The sequence below is a fragment of the Harmonia axyridis genome, chromosome 5 (assembly GCF_914767665.1).
Source record: "Harmonia axyridis chromosome 5, icHarAxyr1.1, whole genome shotgun sequence".
Lineage (NCBI taxonomy): Eukaryota > Metazoa > Arthropoda > Insecta > Coleoptera > Coccinellidae > Harmonia > Harmonia axyridis.
This window is the reverse complement of record NC_059505.1, coordinates 28,129,474-28,151,318: the sequence shown is the minus strand read 5'-3', so window position 1 is coordinate 28,151,318 and position 21,845 is coordinate 28,129,474. Positions and strand designations below refer to the sequence as shown.

The 21,845-nt window shown below is 37.1% G+C and overlaps 1 protein-coding gene and 1 non-coding gene across 7 annotated transcripts in view; both read left to right on the top strand.

The window, feature by feature from the left end:
• The window catches only part of LOC123679897 (calmodulin-binding transcription activator 2), a 274,862-nt gene that overhangs the window by 75,109 nt on the left and 177,908 nt on the right, over positions 1-21,845 (top strand). For all 6 annotated transcript variants that reach the window (XM_045617454.1, XM_045617450.1, XM_045617452.1 and 3 more), the window contains exons 2-3: positions 2,743-2,943; positions 3,303-3,646. In XM_045617454.1, coding sequence (XP_045473410.1) covers positions 2,774-2,943; positions 3,303-3,646 — 514 coding nt within the window. In that variant the 5' untranslated portion in view covers positions 2,743-2,773. The remainder of the gene's footprint in view (positions 1-2,742; positions 2,944-3,302; positions 3,647-21,845) is intronic.
• Trnaa-agc lies at positions 8,686-8,758 on the top strand. Its single transcript has one exon. It is a non-coding gene; the product is annotated as a tRNA-Ala (tRNA).

Sequence of the window (21,845 nt, the reverse complement as noted above, 5' to 3'; positions counted from 1 at the left end):
CATATATACAAATGGAATAAATTAGAGGATCAAAATAAAATTCGAAATTTTTAGCGGTTTTTCAAATGGCTGTATTTTCGATAACAATGGTCGTATCTCAATTTGAAAAAAGCTTTTTGAAGCTTGAAGTTCATAGTTTTAAGATTCCATGATGAAGAAATTTTTCAAGCAACAGACTTGGAAAATTTTTTTCCAACTTAACCACTATATGGATGAGAAAACTTGTTCATTCAGCATCAATATTCTTTTTTCAAAATTTCGATAAGATTACTTCTCGCTGAAATATCGAACTTTAAATTGAAAAGGACCTTTTTGTCTTTAACCATCATATCTCACCAATCAATGATTGCACAGAAAATTCAGGGGAAGTTTTGAAATCTTGAATAAATTTTCTACAAGAAGTAGCTATGGTATTTCTGGAAGAAAATTTTTTTCGTTCTCTACATCAATTTGAAAAGTTGATAAAAAAAAAGGCTTTTGGAGGCTTTTTGGATAATCAAGCGCTGAATTGAAAATATCGAAAAAACCATCAATGTTGAGTGTACGTTTTACAGTTCAATATCCCAACAAAAATCCATGGGGCGTTTTTTTTGTTTCATTTCGGTTCCACTTATCACCAGTATCTGTTTTTGAATTGGACATTTTAACGAGAGTGCCTAAAAACAGAAAGTGCAAATTATATTAGGGGAGGGAGCTTGATATTTCAACAAATCATTTTATACCCATTTGTAAACGTTGACGATGAATAAATGAAGGACTACCTAAAATGTTGGATTAGAATGATTCTGACAACCCCCTGTATACAAGAACGAAACACAAAATACGTAACTAACCAATTTGGGCAAGGGCCAGCATAAAATTTCATTACACACCTAGTTTGAATTTGAACTTGTTTTATTGTTGAAACGGTAGCAAAAAATTTCATTAAATGGAAAGCGAGTTTATGAACGAGGTTGTTGAAATTGCGAGTTAAAGGACAGACACACGTTTTGGACGTTTTGTTGCATCCTTCTCCCCTTCCGATGAATTCCTAGCTCTGTTCCTGCTTTTAATTTGAAAGTCGCCCTGCATAAAAGCTGATATTAATTTCTGCGAAGGAATGTCCGAATATCACAGGTCCTATACTATACAGGGTGGCTCAAATGCGATGTTGAGATCATCTGCATTTCAGCAGTTAGAGAAATGGGTGGCACATTTGCTGCTCCTTGTTAGTAAAACGAAAGAAAGTGGAATTTTCCATAGAATCTGAAATGGTTATGGTGAAAATATTATATCTCATAAGTTTTTGAGTTATAAATCAGAGTTTGGCTTTTTGTTGCGCACAATGTTGTGTTTATTTTTTCGGACAACGAGCTCGGCATCTTCGATCTATCTGAAACCTGTAACGCAGAGTGAGATTGTTGTTATATTCAGATTCATCTCTTGTTGATTTCAAACTGATGATCATCAAATTACATTGCATGTTTAATTTGTATCTTCAAGATTGTGTATGGTTCTTTCATTTAATATAAATGGAGGGTTGAACAGAAAAAAGAAGATTCTGTCAGTTTTTTTTATTTGGCCAAAGCTTTCGACACTGTCTCTTATGAACTTCTGCTGTGTAGACTGGAGAAACTTGGTATAAGAGGGATTTATCTGAGATAGATTCGGAATTATCTCTCGACAAGAAAACAGTGTGTGGAGATTGCGAGAATTGAGTCATCCACATATCCTAAATAAGGGAATCCCACAAGGAACTATTCTTGGACCTATATTGTTCCTTATTTTCATAAATGATATTATGGATGTTCCAATTATAAAAGTCATCTCATATGCAGATGATTCGGTAGTAACTTTTTAGGGAGAAACTTGGGATGAAACTTATTGAGCAACTGAAAATGGCCTGAGATTGATAAATGCATGGTTGACACAGAGTTTATTGAGTTTTAATTCGGCAAAACCAATATTCATCGCATTCTCATTGACTGTCAATGGTCAACCAGGTCTTTTCAGTGTGACTGTTTTCCTCTCAATGCGTTGACATCTGCATTTGTAGTTGTCCCACCATCTCTAGGGAAAACTCAATTAAATATTCGGGACTCGTAGTTGATCGGTTTTTACAATTTGAGAAACATTATGTCTGATAAGTGATAGATTGCTTTATATATCTTTATTTACATTTATGTCAGATAGATGCTGTGGTCGGATCAGTGTTGAGGTATGGTATTACACTCTGTGGTAGAATTGAGGCTAGTATGTTTCGAAAGCAGTTGTTTTGGATTAAATTGTTTTTCAATGTAGCGAATATTTGTGTATTCATTCTGTTCACTCCGATCAACAGGATGAATACACAAATATTCGCTACATTGAAAAACAATTTAATCCAAAACAACTGCTTTCGACTCATACTACTTGTATTTCATACACTCCGTATGAAATACAAGCTTTGCTTAGGTCATACATTTCTGAATGGATACTTATGTATTGGAGAATATTGTATATCGGGTAATTAAAGTGATGAATAAATTTGAATTTGAATTTTCTATCGGGAATCTATTATTTCGACTTTGTATTGTAACTCGACATGTTTCAAACAAATATTTCTGTCGAGTTTGGTAACAATTCCAACGCCTTTATGGTGTTGCATTTTTTATGTGACAGAGTAAATATTACCAGTATGCTTCTGCCCAAGTGTACTTTATATGCTCTAAGATCTTCGATAATACCATAGTCAAGTGTTTAACATTTTCAATTTTTTTCCAGATTCTGAAGAGTCGAGTTGAAAACGTCACAAATGCACAACACCAACGGTAAACTGGTTAGGGCCCTGACCACCACCAACTTGGGCCAACACGGTTCTCAAGAACTGGGTCGCAACATCATCCTGATAAGAAGCACCAAAGCAACAGACTCAGGCCAAATACTACTGAGAACTAATGAACCACTTCGAAGCTCTAAAACAAAGTAAGTAGAACTTTTTTGCTCTAAATATGGCAATACGGTTTTACTGATTCCCGAAAAAGAATATTATTCGATGCTCTCAACTAAAAATTGAACTAGACACATGTCTGTATACATTTTTGGACAATACAACCAGATATGATCCATTCGAATCATACGTACATAAATATAAAATTAGCCGAACATGCGAGAGGAAAAAAATTATTTGGAAAGGACTAAAAGCAAAATACACCTCAGAAAAACCTGTGTTCTTCTTGAGGTTATTGATCAAATTTTTAACACTTTTTTTATAATTCTCATCTAAAAAATTTTGGCGTATAAATTCCATCGATCATTTCGACTATCTTTAATTTCAATTTCAGCTTGGTCTTAGAAGACACCAGCAACAATCAGACCAAACAGCGTCACATCTTGATACAGCAGAACGACCTGACGGAAGGCGTTCTGGTCCAGTCCGTCAAACGTTTGACGTCTGGTACGCCGATTCTTCTGCTGGGCGGTGGTGAAGGCTCCAATGGACACATTCTGATCCACACTGGTCCTTCTCACACGGATGAGATCCATCAACACGAAGCCTCATCTAACGCGGACGAATCGTCGAGTAGTGATAACATTTTAGTGCGTGCTTTCGAAGGAATTCACGATAACGAAGTGAACAAAAATGCGAACACCAGCGCCAAGATCTGTTCCACCCCTATCGGATCAGGTAAGTTTCGTGTCCATTTTCAATTTTGGGTTTGACGATTTGACGGTCTAATTTATTTACGAGCAACATAATTCGTTTTAATACGGAAATATCTTTTTGTTTTTGAACTTGGTCCATATAAATAAATCAAAATTTTCATGTGCCACACCTATTGCAGTAGATGATGCAAGAAGTTTGTTTGAGAAATTTTGGGCTTTTGATTCATCAATGTATAACACTGTAACGTCACTGGACGGCCGTTGAGCTGTTTTTGTTGAAGCATGTTCACCAATTGTGGACTTCTTTCTCTCCATTCCACTATGCTTGTGTTGTTGATATAGATGTCAATATAGGATATTATTTCTTGATTTCATGGAAGTTTCATTCATTGGCAGTTGGCACGAACTTGACATTTGATAACGGTATTTGGAATGGCGTTTTCCAACTGACCCGAAACCATAAATACATACTTGGAATCGGCCAGAAGAGATGTTGACGTTTTCTTTTAATCTTTTGCAATTATATGTTCTATATAGAAGATGAGACAATTAATTAAGAATATGATTAAGATTATGCGGCAAATGCTTCATAAATAGTCGGAATTTCGGAAGAAAATCACATGGATTTTGCACCAAGTTGACACAATATGTCACAAGGCTATCACTGTACGAATTTTGGGTCGACAACTCAAGGTTATCGACCAACTACCATGTGCCTCTGACATGGCTTTGTGATACATACGTTTTTCGAATACATCTACTAAATTAATTCACTTGGTGAAAATTGATTTAAAAGTCCACAAATGCGGGTTTTGTCTTCAGTTATTCGTTGGAAGTTGCATAGCACTGTCATCTAATGGTCTATTGTGCCCCCATCAGAGCTAATTTCTCTATAACTTGATCTACAGCTCTACTTTCAATTCCAGAATTTTAATGAACTCCAGTATCTGATATGACTCCAAGGAGACTATTTCCTCACTTCTACATGTTTCTTATCCAAAACAGATTTTGCGTTGGCTAGTGATGGCGAGGCATTCCGTCACCAGGTGATTCGGAGTTTCTTCCTCCTCCTCTCAGAATCTGCACTCGTCGTTTTCTGCTAGACCCATTCTCATGAGGTGCTTCCTAAGGGCCTGTAAGGAATCCAGAGAAAAGGTGTAGCATATTTTTACTAAGATCCAGATAGTTCTTTGAACTCGTCAAAGTTTTTGGAGTTATTCTAACCAAGAAGATTCCACCGAAGTATATCTATTTTGGTTACTTCCTTCTCCTGAAACTCTTTCTTGTAGGTACATTTGTCTACGCTACAGAAAAGTTCCGGGCCGATGAAAGGAGTTTGTGCTGCTTTTCTGGCAAGTGTGTTGGCCTCCTCATTCCCTCTAGTTCCCATGAGACCGGGAACCCTTATCTTTGCCTATTTCATTGAATTTCCTTCGGCACTCCAATACCATCTTAGAATCGATGATATGTGAGCTCAGTGCTTTGATTGCAACCTGACTATAAGAATGTATTGCTATACCTCATTTCTGATAGTGTCTTGCTAGGTTAATTTCTACACATCTTTCACAAGTATTTCTGCCTGAAAGATAGTTAGACAGCGGTCTAACGATAGTGAGCATTTTGTGCTAGTCCCGAATACTACAGCGCCAGCCCTCGTTTTGATTTTAAAACCATCTATGTACCGTTTAATGATATTCTTCTTGAGAACTGGGATTGTGGACTACCTTTCCCAATCATGGTTTCTACTTAATATCGTAGTGAAGGTTTCCTCAATTCTAATTTTCTTTGTCATCTCCTCTCTAAGAAGGTCCGTTGATGGTATGTAATTGGTCAGTGAGTACCAGGCACTCTTATTCCTAATTCCCTGATTGCCGATACCTTCCCTGAACAATCTTATACATATCTGTAATAAGCTTTTAAGTCATTCTAGATTCTTCTCGATCTTTTGCTAACACTATGTATCCTAGTTGGTGCCTATCTAGTCGAATAAAATTTTGTTAAAGAGGAGAAGTTCCATTTGCAAAAATGACGAATCTGAAACTCTCGCCGACATGATAAATTTATTCGGCATCCTCAACAAACAACATGGCGGTTCCGCGGGATCTCCGGACGTACGAGATTACATCTTATTCCGGAATATATCGGTGTCAGCGATTCTTGTCCCCCCATTTGTTCTGGGATGTATTTCCAGACGCACAGAGCGCGCCCGAACGTTCCGACAGCCGATAAGACGGCTCCAATCCCCCGGAATCCCGAAGAGTCAACCTGTCTGGACTCGAACTTCGGGGATTACTGTTCGGATTTTTCATCCTCGCCTCCGGGGAGATTAATCGACTCTCACTCCGCCGCTGATCACATATCTAATGATTCTGTTTTTTCTTCGGTCGGCCGAAGGAGATTCACTCCGCGGATTGGGAACGGAAGTTCGAATGCTCGCGGGCTATTATTGAAGTGATTTCAGACGCAATTTTTCAAATATGACAGCAAGAGCGGCAAAGATGCGAGATGACAAAGTAGGAATTCGGAAAGGGCAAATCGGAATCTATAAAATTACCCATTTACAATATTTCCGGAAAACTTTCAAGCTAATTCCATTTATTTGCACCGAATGACTGGACTCTGAAGCGTCTTATTAAAGTTTATTTATTCCATGGAGTGTATCTGACATTTCAGTAATAATTTCAGGGTAATAATCTACAAAATATATATATAAAAAAAGTATTTTGGGTTAATTTCTCATCTGCCGAGGTGTCACTGAGCGAACTCCTTGGATTTTGGACAAAAACAATGAGAGAGTAAATCCTCTTCTTCTTCTTCTTCTTCATCTTACGTTAGGACTTAGTCCTGTGTTTTCTGCAATGTTCCTCATTCTTGGGATGCCGACGTCCAGCTCTCGTACCATCGTTTTGGTGGTCTTCCTGGGAGTCTCGAGGTATTGGGCTTTTCTGTTTTTGCTATTTTGGGTAGTCGGTTGTCGGGCATCCTATCTACGTGGTCTCTCCAGTGTCTTCGTCTTATTCTGGCCCATCTCACCACGTCTTGTAGTCCACAGATCTCTCTGATTTCCTCACTTCTCTTATGGTCGTACAATGTATAGCCCGTTATACTTCTCAGTACTCGCATTTCCGTTGTTCTCAGTTGTCTTTTGGTTTGAGCATTTTCGGCTCGTGTTTCAATGCCGTATGTCATGACTGGCCTCACACACGTCTTGTAAATTCTGACCTTGCTAGCTGTGCTCAAGTGTTTGTTCCTCCATACTATATCGCGTAGGTATCCTGATATCAGGGAAGCTTTTGTTGTTTGGCTCTGCACCTCTTCTTTTAAATTTCTGCTACTTGTTATTTTAGAGCCAAGGTATGTGTACGACATTACTTGCTCGATACTCTTATTATACACTGCCAGCTTGCATCTTCTCGGTTCCTTAGATACAGAAAGGCATTGGGTTTTTTGGGTTGAGATAATCATGTTGAAACAGTCTGCCGCTCGTTCGAAAGCATAGAGAAGTCTCTGAAGGTCATCCTCATTTTCAGAAATTATCACAGCGTCGTCCGCGTAGCACATGATTTTAATTTCTTTTCTTCCCATTCTGTATCCTCGACTCTTGCTCTTAACCTGTCTTATGATCTCGTCCATGACCACGTTAAAAAGTATTGGGCTCAGGCTGTCTCCCTGTCGTATCCCTGACGCGATTGGTATTTCCTTCGTCAGCCCCGATTCCGTCTTGATGAATGTTGAGGTGTTGGTATTTAGTTCGCTAATGAGTCTTATTATGTTTGTATCTACTTTTCGTTGTTTTAGTAGTCGCACTATGTCCGTGAGGCGTACTCTATCGAATGCCTGGGTGAGATCAATGAAGCACATATAGGCCGTTTTGTTAAATTCTATGGCTTTTTCGGTGATCTGTCTGATGGTAAATATGGCATCTATCGTCGATCTGTTCTTTCTGAAGCCTTGCTGTTCCTCGGATATTCCTGTTGAGACTACCTCGTCTGATATTATTTTTGTTAGTAGCTTCGATACTGTGCTTAGGAGGCTTATTCCTCGATAGTTTTCGGGGAGGGCTCTCTCTCCCTTTTTGAATATGGGTATTGTAATACTTTGTTTCCACTGTTCTGGTATTCTTCCTGTGGTAATTATTCTATTAAACAAGGTGTGCAGCTCCTGAATTAGGTCATCCCCTCCGTATTTCAGCATTTCATTGGTTATCTCGTCCAAACCAGGTGATTTTCTATTTTTTAGTGCATTGAGTGTTTGACGTATTTTCTCTTGGGATATTGACCAATTCCCATGTTCTTCCACATCCCCATACTCACATACCACTTTGTTGGTTTTGCCATATAATTGATGAAAGTAAATCCTCTTATTCTGCAAACGTTCGTCTCTTCTATCAGCATGATACTTGTAGTTTAATTTCCACTCAGTTCTCACGAAGGACTGATTGTTCTAAAAAACATTTATTTGAGTTTTATACGTTCAAACAACTCTGAACATTTTTCATGCTTTCAAAAATTCGATTTCAGTAACGTTCAAATTGAAAATCACATATTTGTCTCGATAAAATAAACATTTAACCGTATTATTAAGGGCGCAATACCCCAAAAATATTGAACATTTGTACTGGTTTTTTGGGAGATCATGTTGTATGACCCCTTGTATTTGATGGCAACTGAAATGTAGAAGAATATTCGCAAATTCTACAATCTGTTATGAAATCAGCTCTACGGACTTGAATGATGGTTACGACCAAATTTGTTTTGAGCGGGATGAATGCCTTTTCCTGTAGAGTGCAGATGTACCTACAATTACAACAATTACAATTCAAGATCCAACATCAGTGAGTCGAACCTTATTGTTTGGGATCATTTTCGGCTCAAAATTCTGAAACCACACTACATCCAGATGAAATGATAAAACGTTTTGTTCAGGGAACGGGAGCTCAAGAACACATGAGAGACAAGAAGAGCATATGGAACAATGTTCACCAGTTGGTAGAAAGAAGGAACTATATTTATCTAAATGAGAGCAAATCATATAACTCCGTGCTTTCACTAATCTTCATCGGGGGGCGTAGCTCAGATGGTAGAGCGCTCGCTTAGCATGCGAGAGGTACCGGGATCGATGCCCGGCGCCTCCAAATTTTTATTTTTGCGAAAGTTCATTTCGAATTAAATAGTTCCAGACAAAATGCGATTATCTTGGAGATCATTTTCAATAAAACTGGTACAACCAGAAAAAGTAATTAATGGCAGACTTGTCTTATGAAATATCAAACTATGGCAATATACGTAAGATCAATTTGTTGTAACAATACATGTTGTTTCAATAGAAATGACACAATTCAAAAAGGTTATAATGAAAGCATTGTGTATTATTTGGGATATTTTTTTATGTAATTTTTGTTCAGTAGGTTATGTCATTCAATCATGGGAACATATACCCTTCAGAAAGTTCAGAAATAATTGAATTATATTATAAAAATCAGTGCAGAATGATGAACAATTTTATAGAAAAATTTTCTTTAATGATGTAGCTCATTTTTGGTTGGCTGGTTAGCTAATAGAATTGCCGAATTTGGAGTGATGAAAATTCACACGAAACTGTTGAGACACCATCACATCCAGATTTCGTTAGAGAGTAACAGTCTCTGGAGAAAGTACAGCACAATGTTGAATGAATTTTTTTCTGCTGCTGTTGAGACTAATCTGGAGGGTATGTGGTTTCATTTTCAACAAGACGTTACCACGTGTTTTTTTAACAAAATTTTCCCAAAGGGGACAATCAAAAGTAAAAGCAATCAATATATTTGACGATAAAATTATCTCAAGAAATGGTCTAGTTAATTATCCTCTCAGGTCGAGTGATTTAACACCTCGACATTTATTTCTTTGGGAATTTGCTAATTTGAACGTTTATGCTGATATTCCACAACAACCGAGCAATAGAAAATCATCATTGAAGGTACTTTTAATGAAAACATGATAAAACATTTTGTTGGCAGAATGCAGTATATGTGCGAGAAGTCGTGGAGTTTATTTGAAAGATGCTATTTTTCATACGTAATGTAAACTTTCATATAAAAAATAAATTGTCTCAATATAGTTTCAAATTGTATCATCGCAACTAGAAAACCCGACACATGTAGGTACTTTATCAAGTGAGTATCTATTTATCTAATTGCTTTTTTGAAGAAACAACTACGCTGCAACTGACGCTGAGACGTAGAGTTTTCGTATTAACATGTTATGTTATATGATAAATAGGTTCAACGAAATTAGTTTAATAAGGAATGTGGCCCTAAGAAAAGCTGTGAAACATCACTGTGGTTCCAAAAATCCAATGCTCCTTTTTTTGAATAGTACAATCAAAATGAAAAATGTATTGTAAAATATTTTATGCTAGCTCATCAATTTTAATCGAACTTTAAACCTGTTAAATATATAAAAATGATATCAAGGCCTTATTTCCAACCGGCCAAGAAATCCAATAATAGAAAATACAAAAAGAGAAAAAAAATTACATGAGTGGCAATTTTTCACAGAAAAAATGAATGCAAGTCAAACCAATAATAATAACCAAAACACAAATGTTTACAAAGTACACCAATAAAATCGGCAATCAAGGAAGCCAGTATTGCATAGAATCCAGCTTTGCTTCAATTTTCTTTATGACAAATTCATCTCAAGAATCTATTGAAGCTTTAACTCATCGTGCATATAGACGAAAATTGCGTACAAGTACATCGACAATCACACCAACTGCTCGAACTTCCCGAAATAATCATCCTCCATCCGTCTACTCGCGTGCGTAAAACCTCACTTTACGCACTCGCCCAAGTTTCCACGTCCCCCGGGGTCAACCGACCCCCCTGAACGTTTGGAGAAATGTCTCCAATTTCCAGATTCCGCCGAGACGAAATGTTTGCGACTTTGTGCAACAGATTTCCTTACGCCAGTGCGACGACGAGTGCCCCATCAACTTGAGAATCTCTTAACCTTTAAAATTACCGCCGCGTCGCAGATTCCCGTCCTACACAAACATTAGGTCTTGTTTATGTGTTTATTGTCGAAACGCAACAACAGCAAGTTAATTGGATAAGTTTCTCCTACGGCTGTAAATCTGGCCGTCGGCGTTGCGATTGCACGATCGGACCGCGAGTGTGCCATCGCACACTTTGATCTATGCAGACCTGTCCCTGATTAAACACTAAAACCGACCAATTTAAGTTTGTTCACTTTGGGCCTTCTGCGCTACGCCGATTCCTAATTAATGCAATCAGTTATCTGGGCGGCATCGGCGGAGATGGTCCAGTGGCTGATGGTCCCGGGAATGGGTCCAGGAAGGCCCTGCTCCTGCAGAAGAATCCTTCTAAAAGCGATAATTTATAGTAAATTAGTTATTGTGTCCTCCACGATGGAACTAAAGAAGGGGTTTTTCCTTAGTGAGAATAAGGACAAACACTGAAGGACTTTCAAAATATATTTGGCGACGTTTCGCAGATTTTCATCTGCTTCATCAGCCCTTAAAAACACCAAAGATGACAAAAACAAATGTCATCTTTGTTGTTTTTTAGGCCTGATGAAGCAGATGAAAATCTGCGAAACGTCGCCAAATATATTTTAAAAGTTCTTCAGTGTTTGTCCTCATTCCCACTAAGAAAGAACCCCTTCTTTGGTGGTAATTTATGTATTAGCGATGATACAATTTAACAATGAAAAAAAATTACATGATTTTTTCAGTGAAACGCATTTTTCATTTGAAAGATTACATGATGCAATTATGTTTAAAAAAATAGCATCATCTAAATGACCACCACGACTTCTCCGTACGTAGCCCATTCTGTCAACCCAATCTTCAATCTTTTTTTTTTACATACATAGGTGTACAACTTTGCTTCCGCCGTTTCTTTCCGAAATTTGAGTCCTTATTGCAAAAAACTGGTTATACATTTATAATTCAAAGTATTTTACATCGCTGACCACTACTTGTGGGCAGCGTACGAAGCCCAGCGTACGAAGCCCGCGTTGAAAGAACTGGTCATCTTTCGAAGCGGTCCACGAATCGATCCAATTTTTAAATCTCCTTAAGACCGGAAGTGCTGATCAGCCATGCCGTGTGTCATTGATCGAAACAAGTGTCCGAGGGAGCAACGTCTCGAAAATACGGCGGGTGGGGTAGGACTTTCCATTTCAACGTTTCCAAAACTGTCTTGACCACTTTCGCAACATGGGTTCGAGCATTGTCATGCTGTAAAATCCATTTATCATATCTCTCGTTGTATTGCAGCCGTTTGTCTCTCAATGCTCGACTCAAACGCATTAATTGCGTTCGATAACGATTACCTGAGATCGTCAGTCGGTTTCAACAAATCATAATACACTACGCCGAGCTGGTCTCACCAAATACTGAGCATTACTTTGGAACCGTGAATATTCGGTTTGGCCGTCGACGTCGAAGCATGGCTGGGATATCCCTATAATTTTCTGCGCTTGGGATTATCGTAATGAACCCTTTTTTCGTCTCCAGTCACAATGCGATGAAGAAATCCCTTTCGTCTTTGCCTTGCAAGCAGCTGTTCACAAGCAAACAAACGCCGTTCAACATCTCTCGACTCCAACTCGTACGGCACCCAATTTCCTTGTTTCTGAATCATTCCCATGACTTTCAGGCATTTTGTAATGGCTTGTTGCGTCACATCCAATGTTCCTGCCAATTCTTGTTTCATTTGACACGAGTCTTGATCAAGTTATGCCTCCAATTCTGCATCTTCGAAAACCTTCTCTCATCCACCGCCATGCTGGCCAAAATCACCGTTATTGAAGCGTTGAAACCACTCTCAGCACGTTCTTCTACAGATAGCGGCATCACTATAGGTATTTGAGAGTATTCGATGAGCCTCAGCTACAGATTTATTCATATTAAAGCAGAAAATTTGAACCTCCTGGAAAGGCGAGAATTTGGTTCGTAAGCTGCCATGTTTAATTGAATAACTTTATGACGCAGACACAAATCGGCTAATATTTCGATGGCCTTATGTTTACGAATACCTACCTAAGCTTATTGTATGACATCTACGATCTATTCATTTCGACTAACACCCCTACAGCTATATATTGCAAAACAGCAGAAGCAAAATTGTACACCTAACCTACCGTCTATTATATTTCAAAATGTTCCATCAGAAAACTCCTAAAGTTAAGCATGTTGTTGAGAAAAGGATTAGCCACAGCAACTATCGATGTGATTATTATATTATATTATAACTGTGTCCCCTAATATAATGCTGAAGGCTCAGAATGGTTCAACCATATATTCGTTATCCTGAACGCCTAAAAAAAATCTAGACATTTAGAATATCCTTTAGGTTTTAAGGGCTTTGAATAGATATGCAGTGAACAATAATAATTAAAAGTGTTCATTCATAACAGTAATGAATAACAGTTAAAAAAAGAAGTAACGGAAATGAGAGAAAAATTTTTCTGATCAGTTAAACAAAAAAGAGAAGATTTTCAATAAAACTCTTTTCCAAATTCTTTCAACCAATATTGGCATCAAATACCCTCTTCTTATACTTGCGAAGGGTTTCAATCTCGGTTTCAATACGCCGCAACATACTTCCATGCCGAATCTGTTGATAATCTATGCCAAAAAATGTGATTGTCTAGAAGTAGGATAAGAATCCAAGTTGGTATCCAAACAAAAATACTTAACGATAATTGACTAACCAGAAATTGCTGAAAAGTATATTTAAGAAGCTCAAAATATGAATTTGATTAGTATGAAAAGCCGTATATACAACTCGAGAAGTATTATCAAGAAGAGATATCGGTCCATTTACGAATATCTCCATCGCATCAGTCAAACCGGTCTTTCCGATGCAATACCGATCGAAACTTGCAATCGGACAAAGTGAACCGAAGCTGCAAGAATACCTTCATCCACATGGATCCCCTGAAGGACGACTTTCATGAATAGCCAGGGCAATAATGGTCAGATTATGCGGCAGTCTGTCGATTATATTGCTGTGTCAACGTCTCTTTGCACAGAAGCGCTGATCCAGGCTGGATGTTACGCCAGATATATTGATACTTATTTCTACCGGATCCGATAGACCCGGAAACGTAATTGCTTTTATGAAGACACAGGAGGAGCCACCTGGAAATTATTGGAGGAGACGTCGGATGTGCAAGGGCCGTTCTGTCTTGCACGGAGATCATCTCGAAGTGAAGGGTATTTGGGATTCGGATGTCTTTCTTTTAAACGAATGGAGTTGTGAGAGTGTGCACTCGATGTTATTGAAACGCTTAAAAGTACAATTTTATTTAGTTCATTCAATCTCAGTTACGCAGGGTTGGGGGTTGGGGGTTTTTGGGGCTGTAGCCTCACCAAAAATACTAAAAATTCTGTCTCTAATGGAATTTGTTTGATATTCATAACCCAGCATTATTTATCGCTTCCATCGGCCACTTCAGGGTAGGAAGAATTTCTTGGGGGTTGCTACTCAAAAATAAAATTCGAATTTTATTGTCACCAGGTAGTAGTTCAGTAGTTGAACACCACGATATATATTAATATTATACAGGGTGTCCCGTAAAGACCACGTCAAACGGAGGGAGAATGTAGATCAAAGGATAACCCACCTGCTATGACAAAATTCCCATTATAAAAGTTTTACCGTTTTCGAGATATATTTTTTGTTGAAAATAATGAATTTTTGCTCCTTTCAAAAGTTTTGTCCTTACGGTTGGTACAATTTTACATCTTTTTGGTTAATTTTTTCAGTAAAATATTGCTGAAGAATGATTTTAACGTTAACGTTGAAAACATCCTCCGAACTTTATAAAGGGGGGCTATGAGAAATATTTTTATTGAAAATTTTGGTAGTGGATTATTTTGTTCATGAAGTTTAGCCCATCGTAGTGGAAAAAAATGTACCGAGCTACTGCTGCACATTACACCAATAAATTGTCTATTTTATAGTGATATCAAAGAGGTATCACACAAGTCATTTGTTATTCAAAGAAAACAGATATGGCTGTTTTTATCCAAATGGGTACGTTTCTGACAAAATCAAGTTTGTCAATTCTGCTAAGAAATCTTCGATATTGCATTACTTAGTGACCAATGGCAATTGTTTATGTGCGAAAATATTACAAGAAGACTCGTCGCTCCAAATGATCTTATTAAAAAAATTTGGATCTGCATGATCCAATAATCCACTACCAAAATTTCCAATAAAAATATTTCTCATAGCCCCCCTTTAAAATTTTCGGAGGATGTTTTTAATGTAAACGTTAAAATCATTTTTCAGCAATATTTTACTGAAAAAATTAACCGGAAAGATGTAAAATTGTACTAACCATAAGAGCAAAACTATTGAAAGGGGCAAAAATTCATTATTTTCAAAAAAAAAAAAAAATATCTCGAAAACGGTAAGACTTTTATAATGGGAATTTTGTCATAGCAGGTGGGTTATCCTTTGATCTACATTCTCCCTCGGTTAGACTTGGTCTTTACGGGACACCCTGTATATAAATATTATTTTATATTTATATTTTGCTTTATCGGGTATCATGGTTGAACACGTCCTACAAAAATACTTCCTAAAGCGGACGAACTTGACGACGAATGCTATGATTGTTCGATCATAAAAAATATTCAATTATGCTACTCCGAAAAGTTTTCGAATCAATAGAAATATCTGGCTTCAAAATTTCTGATAGAGTTACAAAATTCTCGAACATCAATCTGTGTTATGAACATCAGTGCTTTGATTGATCGGAGTAAATACTCTCAGACTGTTTAAAAAAAATAATAAAAATATATCGAATGGATTTAGAAACAGCCCACGAAATAACCCTCGAATGTGATTTCAAGATACGGAAGAAGGAATTATCCAGAATTCCCGATTTGAAACTTGGTGCAATATTGTTACTTTCTAAAGAATGATGTGCAGTTATTTCCTAACATATCTATATGATGCAATAATTTTGTACGTTACCTGTATCGACGACCACGTCGGAAAGAGCTTATTCTACCCTCAAGAGTCTGAAAATGTGGAATTATAAGAAGTACAATGGGAAGTGAAAGATTGACCGGACTCGCTTTGTTGAATATTTGTTTTGCTTTTGAAGTCTATATTGAGAATGTATTAGATATCCTAGGAATATCTGAAAAAAAAACTGCATATTTAATTCGTTGGATGTTCAGCCCCCCAAAAACAAAACCTGTCTGCGCAATTGATTTCAGTTCATTTCTAATTGTTTCCAAATTGGAAACTAACAGACAGATCAAAGTTTGTTTAATCTCCTTTCCTGGCTCTTCTAGGCATCTATGAAACCTCCCACAAGATTGAAGCTTGTAATATCAAATATGTGGTAATATTATCATATAGTTTATTTATGTAATGTTCTTTATTATTATTGGTTCTGCTTGGCGCTGAACCCCCTTTCTAAACAACTGAATGCTATTGAAAAAGGTTTCAATGTCAAAGGAAATAGAAATACCATTGCACTCAATCATTTGCTATACATGGATGACCTAAAACTTATAACAGGCAACAAAAACCACTTGCAAATTATGGTCAAACTAGTGGAAAATTTTTCGAAAGACGTGGGGATGAAATTCGGATTGGACAAGTGTCGTACGATTAGCGTAGTGCGTGGAAAAATCCAAGATGAACCGATAGCTCTCTCCAATGGACAGGAGATAGAAGCAATGAAATCGGACGATCTTTATAAATACTTAGGAATGAAACAAAACCGACGAATAAACCATCAAAGAATGACGGAAGACTTAACAACTGAGTTCATTAGGAAAATCAACAAAATTTTAAAAACAAACCTCAACAGCAAGAACATGACGAGAGCCATCAACACATATGCATGTTCAATTCTCACATACTCTTTCGGTATCATTCCATGGAGCAAAACAGATATGGAAAACCTGCAACGCAAAATGATTATTATTATTATTATTATTATGCAAATTTTTATTCAATCGGATCTGTTATCACGGAAATATTCAGCATTTCAATATTTTTGTTCTTTTCTACGGTTCTGATGTTATGATCAGCTCGAAATTTCGCACGGAGATTGAATTTTCTATGTTTTTGGTTATGCTGTCCACACAAAATTCCGCTAGAAAATCGAAATGGTTCTATATACACAGAAAAAATCTGTAATCAAGGATATATTTAGTTTTTTTTAATTTTCTTCTTTAAATTTCTATGATTGTGATGGAAAAATCAGCTTGAAATTTGGCAATTTTGCATTTGACAATTTTCATTTGGTCTGAACCTACAGTTTCGAAATTATGTAGTAGAAAAAGTACGGCCATACGGCTCTAGTCGAATGTTGCCCATTATCGAACTTAACCACAGCGTTTGACGACCGAACCCATCCTGACAGTTATCGTGTTTACGGACGCACATAATCGAATTTGAGGACAGTTTCGTCATCAGTCTATCGTACCTTATCGATTGTGACCATTTTTGGCTGAAAATTCGGAAAACATCGACATTAAGCGATTCGAGCGCTCAAACCTTTGTTGACACTGAATGTTCTTTTTGTATGAAAAATTATCTTCGAAACTACAGTTATATCTTTTTTCCATTTTATTAATCATCACAATATGTAGTTTCCAGAATTCTAATTCAATTTGTCACCGACTATAAAATTCAATAATTCACACATTAAATTATTTTCCTTCATGAAGAAACTTAAACATAATGCTGCTATAAAACTCAATGTAATTGCTGGAAAACGAATTCGTTCCACTTATAATTTTTGCGGATTATTGAATATTATTTCAGGAATCGTTTTGTACGTAAACTTCTCAAATGACTAGTAATTACATAGAAAAAGTGAAACAGTAAACCTTTATGAACGTTGATTTTCCATTATTGAATGCGAAGAAAAAATCTCAAGAACAAAACGAGCAAATGATTCAGGGTTATAAAATGATACCTGATAGGAATCTAGCTGATTTGGCAGCAATCAGTTTTATCGGCCATCTTTATTGCTATTCATCAATTCGAATATGCAATTGTACGTAACTGTTGATTCGATCCATAACCTAATCACTATTCAGAAGAAATCGTCTTAAGGGATTCAGGTGAAAATTGAGGGTTATGTTGAAGACCTGGAAATATTTCAATTCTGTAATTTCATTTAAATGTATTAATTAGGATGGTGAGATTATTCTTTCGTCTTGTGTTGAGAAAGAAGAAGAAGTGATTCTCCGTTTATATAATTTTGTAAGATACGCAGTAGTGGATAGATTACTCGATCCGAGCAAGATCACAAGATCTTCAAGGGTTGCCATTTATATTTTGGGAACGGATAGAGAAACACACTAAACATATCATTCGAACGACTTCATTACATCTCGAAATATTTCCAATGAAGATTAATACACTTTTCCATACATTTGAACTAATTTTCCGAACGATTTTTCCACTCCGAATCAGGTATATCAAAATCATGCATTTTGAAGGCATCAACTTCTGGCGCGCAATTTATTCTATGTGAGTAAACTAGAATAAGACATTGGTTCTATATCAAGACCACGGAGGATGTCCCATCAAAAAGCCTTTTTGACTACTCAGAAATATACTTGTTCAAGCCGAAGTGTGATTGCTTGCGTTGTCATGATGGAGAACGATTTATCAGCATTATTTTTTTTTAGAATTTTCGTAAACACTTCTTGTACCACTCAGAATTGACTGTACTACGTTGCTTTGATGGTACAGTAGCTACATGAACGGTAATTGCGAAGAAACAGGCGATTATTTGCTTCGATATTCTTCGAGTACGAACAATATTTGTTGGATTTGGTTCATCTTTGAAGACCGATACGGTCGACTGTCGTTAAGTTTCGGGTTCATATGCATAATATATCCAAGATTCGTTATCACTCTCAAGTCACGATCTTGAAACAATTATTTAAAGCATCACTTTTGAATTTTTGGAGCATTTTTTGGCACCAATTGATAATAGTCTCTTCATGAGCGATTGTCAAATTATTTCTGGGCACCCAATTTCCTGGTTTCTACATCATTCCCATGAATTCAGGCTTTCTGAAATGGATTGTTGCTTCACTCCCAATGATCCTGCCAATTCTTGTTGCGTTTGACACGAGTCTTGATCAATTAATGTCTCCAATTCTGCATCTTATAAAATCTTGTCTCTTCCACCGCCATGTTGGTCTTCAGCGGCCTCACCATAGGTATTTTCAGAACATTCGATGAGCCTCAGTCACAGATTTCTTCATATTAAAGCAGAACATTGAAACCTCCCGCAAATGACGAGAATTTGGCTCGTAAGCTGACATGTTTAATCGAGAATAACTTAATGATGCAGACACAAATCGACTAATATTTCGATGGTGTTAGGTTTATTCATTTCGACTACCACTTACCTCTTCAGTCATCTATTGCAAAACGGCGGAAGCAAAGTTGTACACCTAATATTCACGAGTTCATTCCATTTACTTGCTGAGATGAATTTTCAAAGTAACTGCATACAAAATAGTTGCGCTCGAATGTTGAAACGTTCTGAGTACGTTCATACCTAAAATATGTTATACTCCACTATGGTAACTTCGCTTTCGACTTTTAGTCATCAAGGTTCAAAAATATATAAGGGAACCCTCCTAATGGTTGACATCCAATTATTCGTAAGTAATTGCACAAGTGCATCAAAATTACCGATAATTTTGCATGACAGCGTGTTGTCATGAAAACTGCATGAGTTTATTTTCATTTTTGGAGAAAATTTCTCCAAAAATGAAAATGACCGAATGCAGTTTTTCAAAGAAAACACGCTGGAATGCAAAATTATCCGGTCATTTTGATGCACGAGTGTAATTCGGGGGAATATTTCCCGAATAAACTGTTACATTACTTGTCAAACTGATTTAGAATGGAATTGCCATAGATTCGAACTGTGTAAGATGCATAGAAACTATGCATCTATGAACAGGACAATTATCGCAGTGCAGTTTCGCTTCCTACAATGCAATTATCGCTGTAATTTTCGATAATTGTTCTCCATTTACATAGAATTTTTGACAAGAGGGAAATATTCATCAAAACGATGTAAATGCAGAGTACTCGTATTTTCAGAATTGCATACATTCTGCAGTTATGTTTATATTGCTCAAAGATTTGTTGGAAGGATATTGAATACCGTTTTTTCTCCGTTTGTAAATAATTAATCGGTGGACTATCCAGAAGATTAATAACCTCGATTGTTGGTACCCGTCAAAAACCGATATTTCGATTGTCCGAATCTTTACGCCCAACACTTAGTGAACATTTTTCAACAAAGCAGAGAGAGAGAGCAGCTATTCATTAAACCCGCCTTAAATAACTGAGCGAGTAGGAAGCGTAGACTGGCGGAACATAATTTGATAAAAGGCATGCTCTCTCAGTCCTACGTCGGCCGACTCTATGAATTACGAGCAGGAGAGCGTTCCACACAATGGCCCAAGTCCTGCAGGTGAAATTGGCTGAGAGGCCCTCGGCCATTAGATTTAATTAACCGCGTTGGGGAACGTTCCACGAGCCGAGTCCGCGGTTCTGAACCACCCCCGTCACAATCTCGGTTTGTTTTTCTTGAAACACCCTCCTCGTCTCGTGGCTGACAAGTCGGCGCACGATTTGGGCAGTTTTTTTGTTGTCCATGGCAACGGGGAATCGGTTGGAGGCTGTTATACTGGAGGAAAAGTCTTTCTAACCTAAAACTTTAAGAACAAATTTCAATTCCTCAGTTCTTGTTTCTTAGTGTTCTAGAGGTGAAGGAAGCTTTGTGATCAGTTTTGGCCAAGAAAATTTTGTTGTTTTCCAATTGTAAAACTTGCATCAGACCATTCCGAAGAATATTGGTTTAATGTGCGTCTTCTGCCTGTCCGAGTGTACGTGAAAATCATAGAAAAAGACTCTTCTTTTATCTTTTATGAGCTGGTAGTTCATATAGGTAGGCGTCTGCCTGTTGATAATTAGTCAGCCTCTTCCGACGTAGATGTCCAGCATTCTTTCCAACGTTTCGGTGGTCTCTCCTGGGTTCTCTTCCCTGTGGGTTTGTTCTGCCTTGCACCTTTTACCAGTTAGGTTAGGTTAGGTTAGGTTCGGCATTCTCTCTATGTGCTTATTCCAGTATTTTCCCCTCCGCCTCACAAACTTTCCCAAGTCTCGAAACCTGTTTCCCTTAGTTCCTCGTTTCTGACCTAGGGATTCATCAAGCCAAGTAGCTTGACATTTTAACCATCTACTTGACTTGAAAATCAAGCTCGTGAAAAATTACATACTTTAACTTAACTTGACTTGATTTTAGATATTTATTGCTTGACTTGATATCAAGCTACTTGATATTACTTGAGGTTGTTATGCACGCGTCGTACGGCATATATTTCTGCAATCTCGTGCGCTCTTAGACTAGATAAGAGGATTCCTCGAGCGCCGAGAGACTTAAGCATTCGCCAGTGTGACTTTATTAGTAGTTTTCTCACGTTTAAATGAAATCTATTGGTAGATTTTGGTAGTTTCAGAAATATCTTTCCAAACTTGGCCGAAATGACCCAGGATTTTCTATCAACGCCAGCATCTTCAGCTCCTGTTGAAAGACAATTTTCCAGAGCTGCTCTTACAGTTACAAAAACCCGCAATAGGTTTTGCGACAAATCTGTAAGATGCCTCATGTGTCTTAAATCCTGGATGGAAAATTATGAAATCAAACGAAGCCTGGAGGTTTCTCAATATAAAGAAACTTTATTTTTTTATTATTCTTCATTTTGTTAAAATTTATAGTGATTTAATTTATGTTTTTTAAAAAAAAAAAGATATTTTCGGTTCTTTTATACAAATTTAATGAATAAAAGTGTATTTTGAAAGGTTCCTTCTCATTTCATCATTTTTTTTATTGATGTGACACTATACAATAAAACTGCTAAAAATCAAGTAGCTTGCTATAATTCAAATACTTGATAAATGCTTAAAAAATGCTTGACTTGATTTGAGAATGAAAAACTACTACTTGACTTGAGCTTGACTTGAAATCAAGTCAAGCTTGAAAATCAAGCCAAGCTGTGAACCCCTATTTGTGATCACTTTGGACCAAAAAAATTTTGTTGTTTTCCAATTGTGGAACTTTAGTTTCAGACCACTTTGAAAAATTTTGGTTTCATGTACGTCTGCCTGTCCGAATGTACGTGAAAATTCTGGA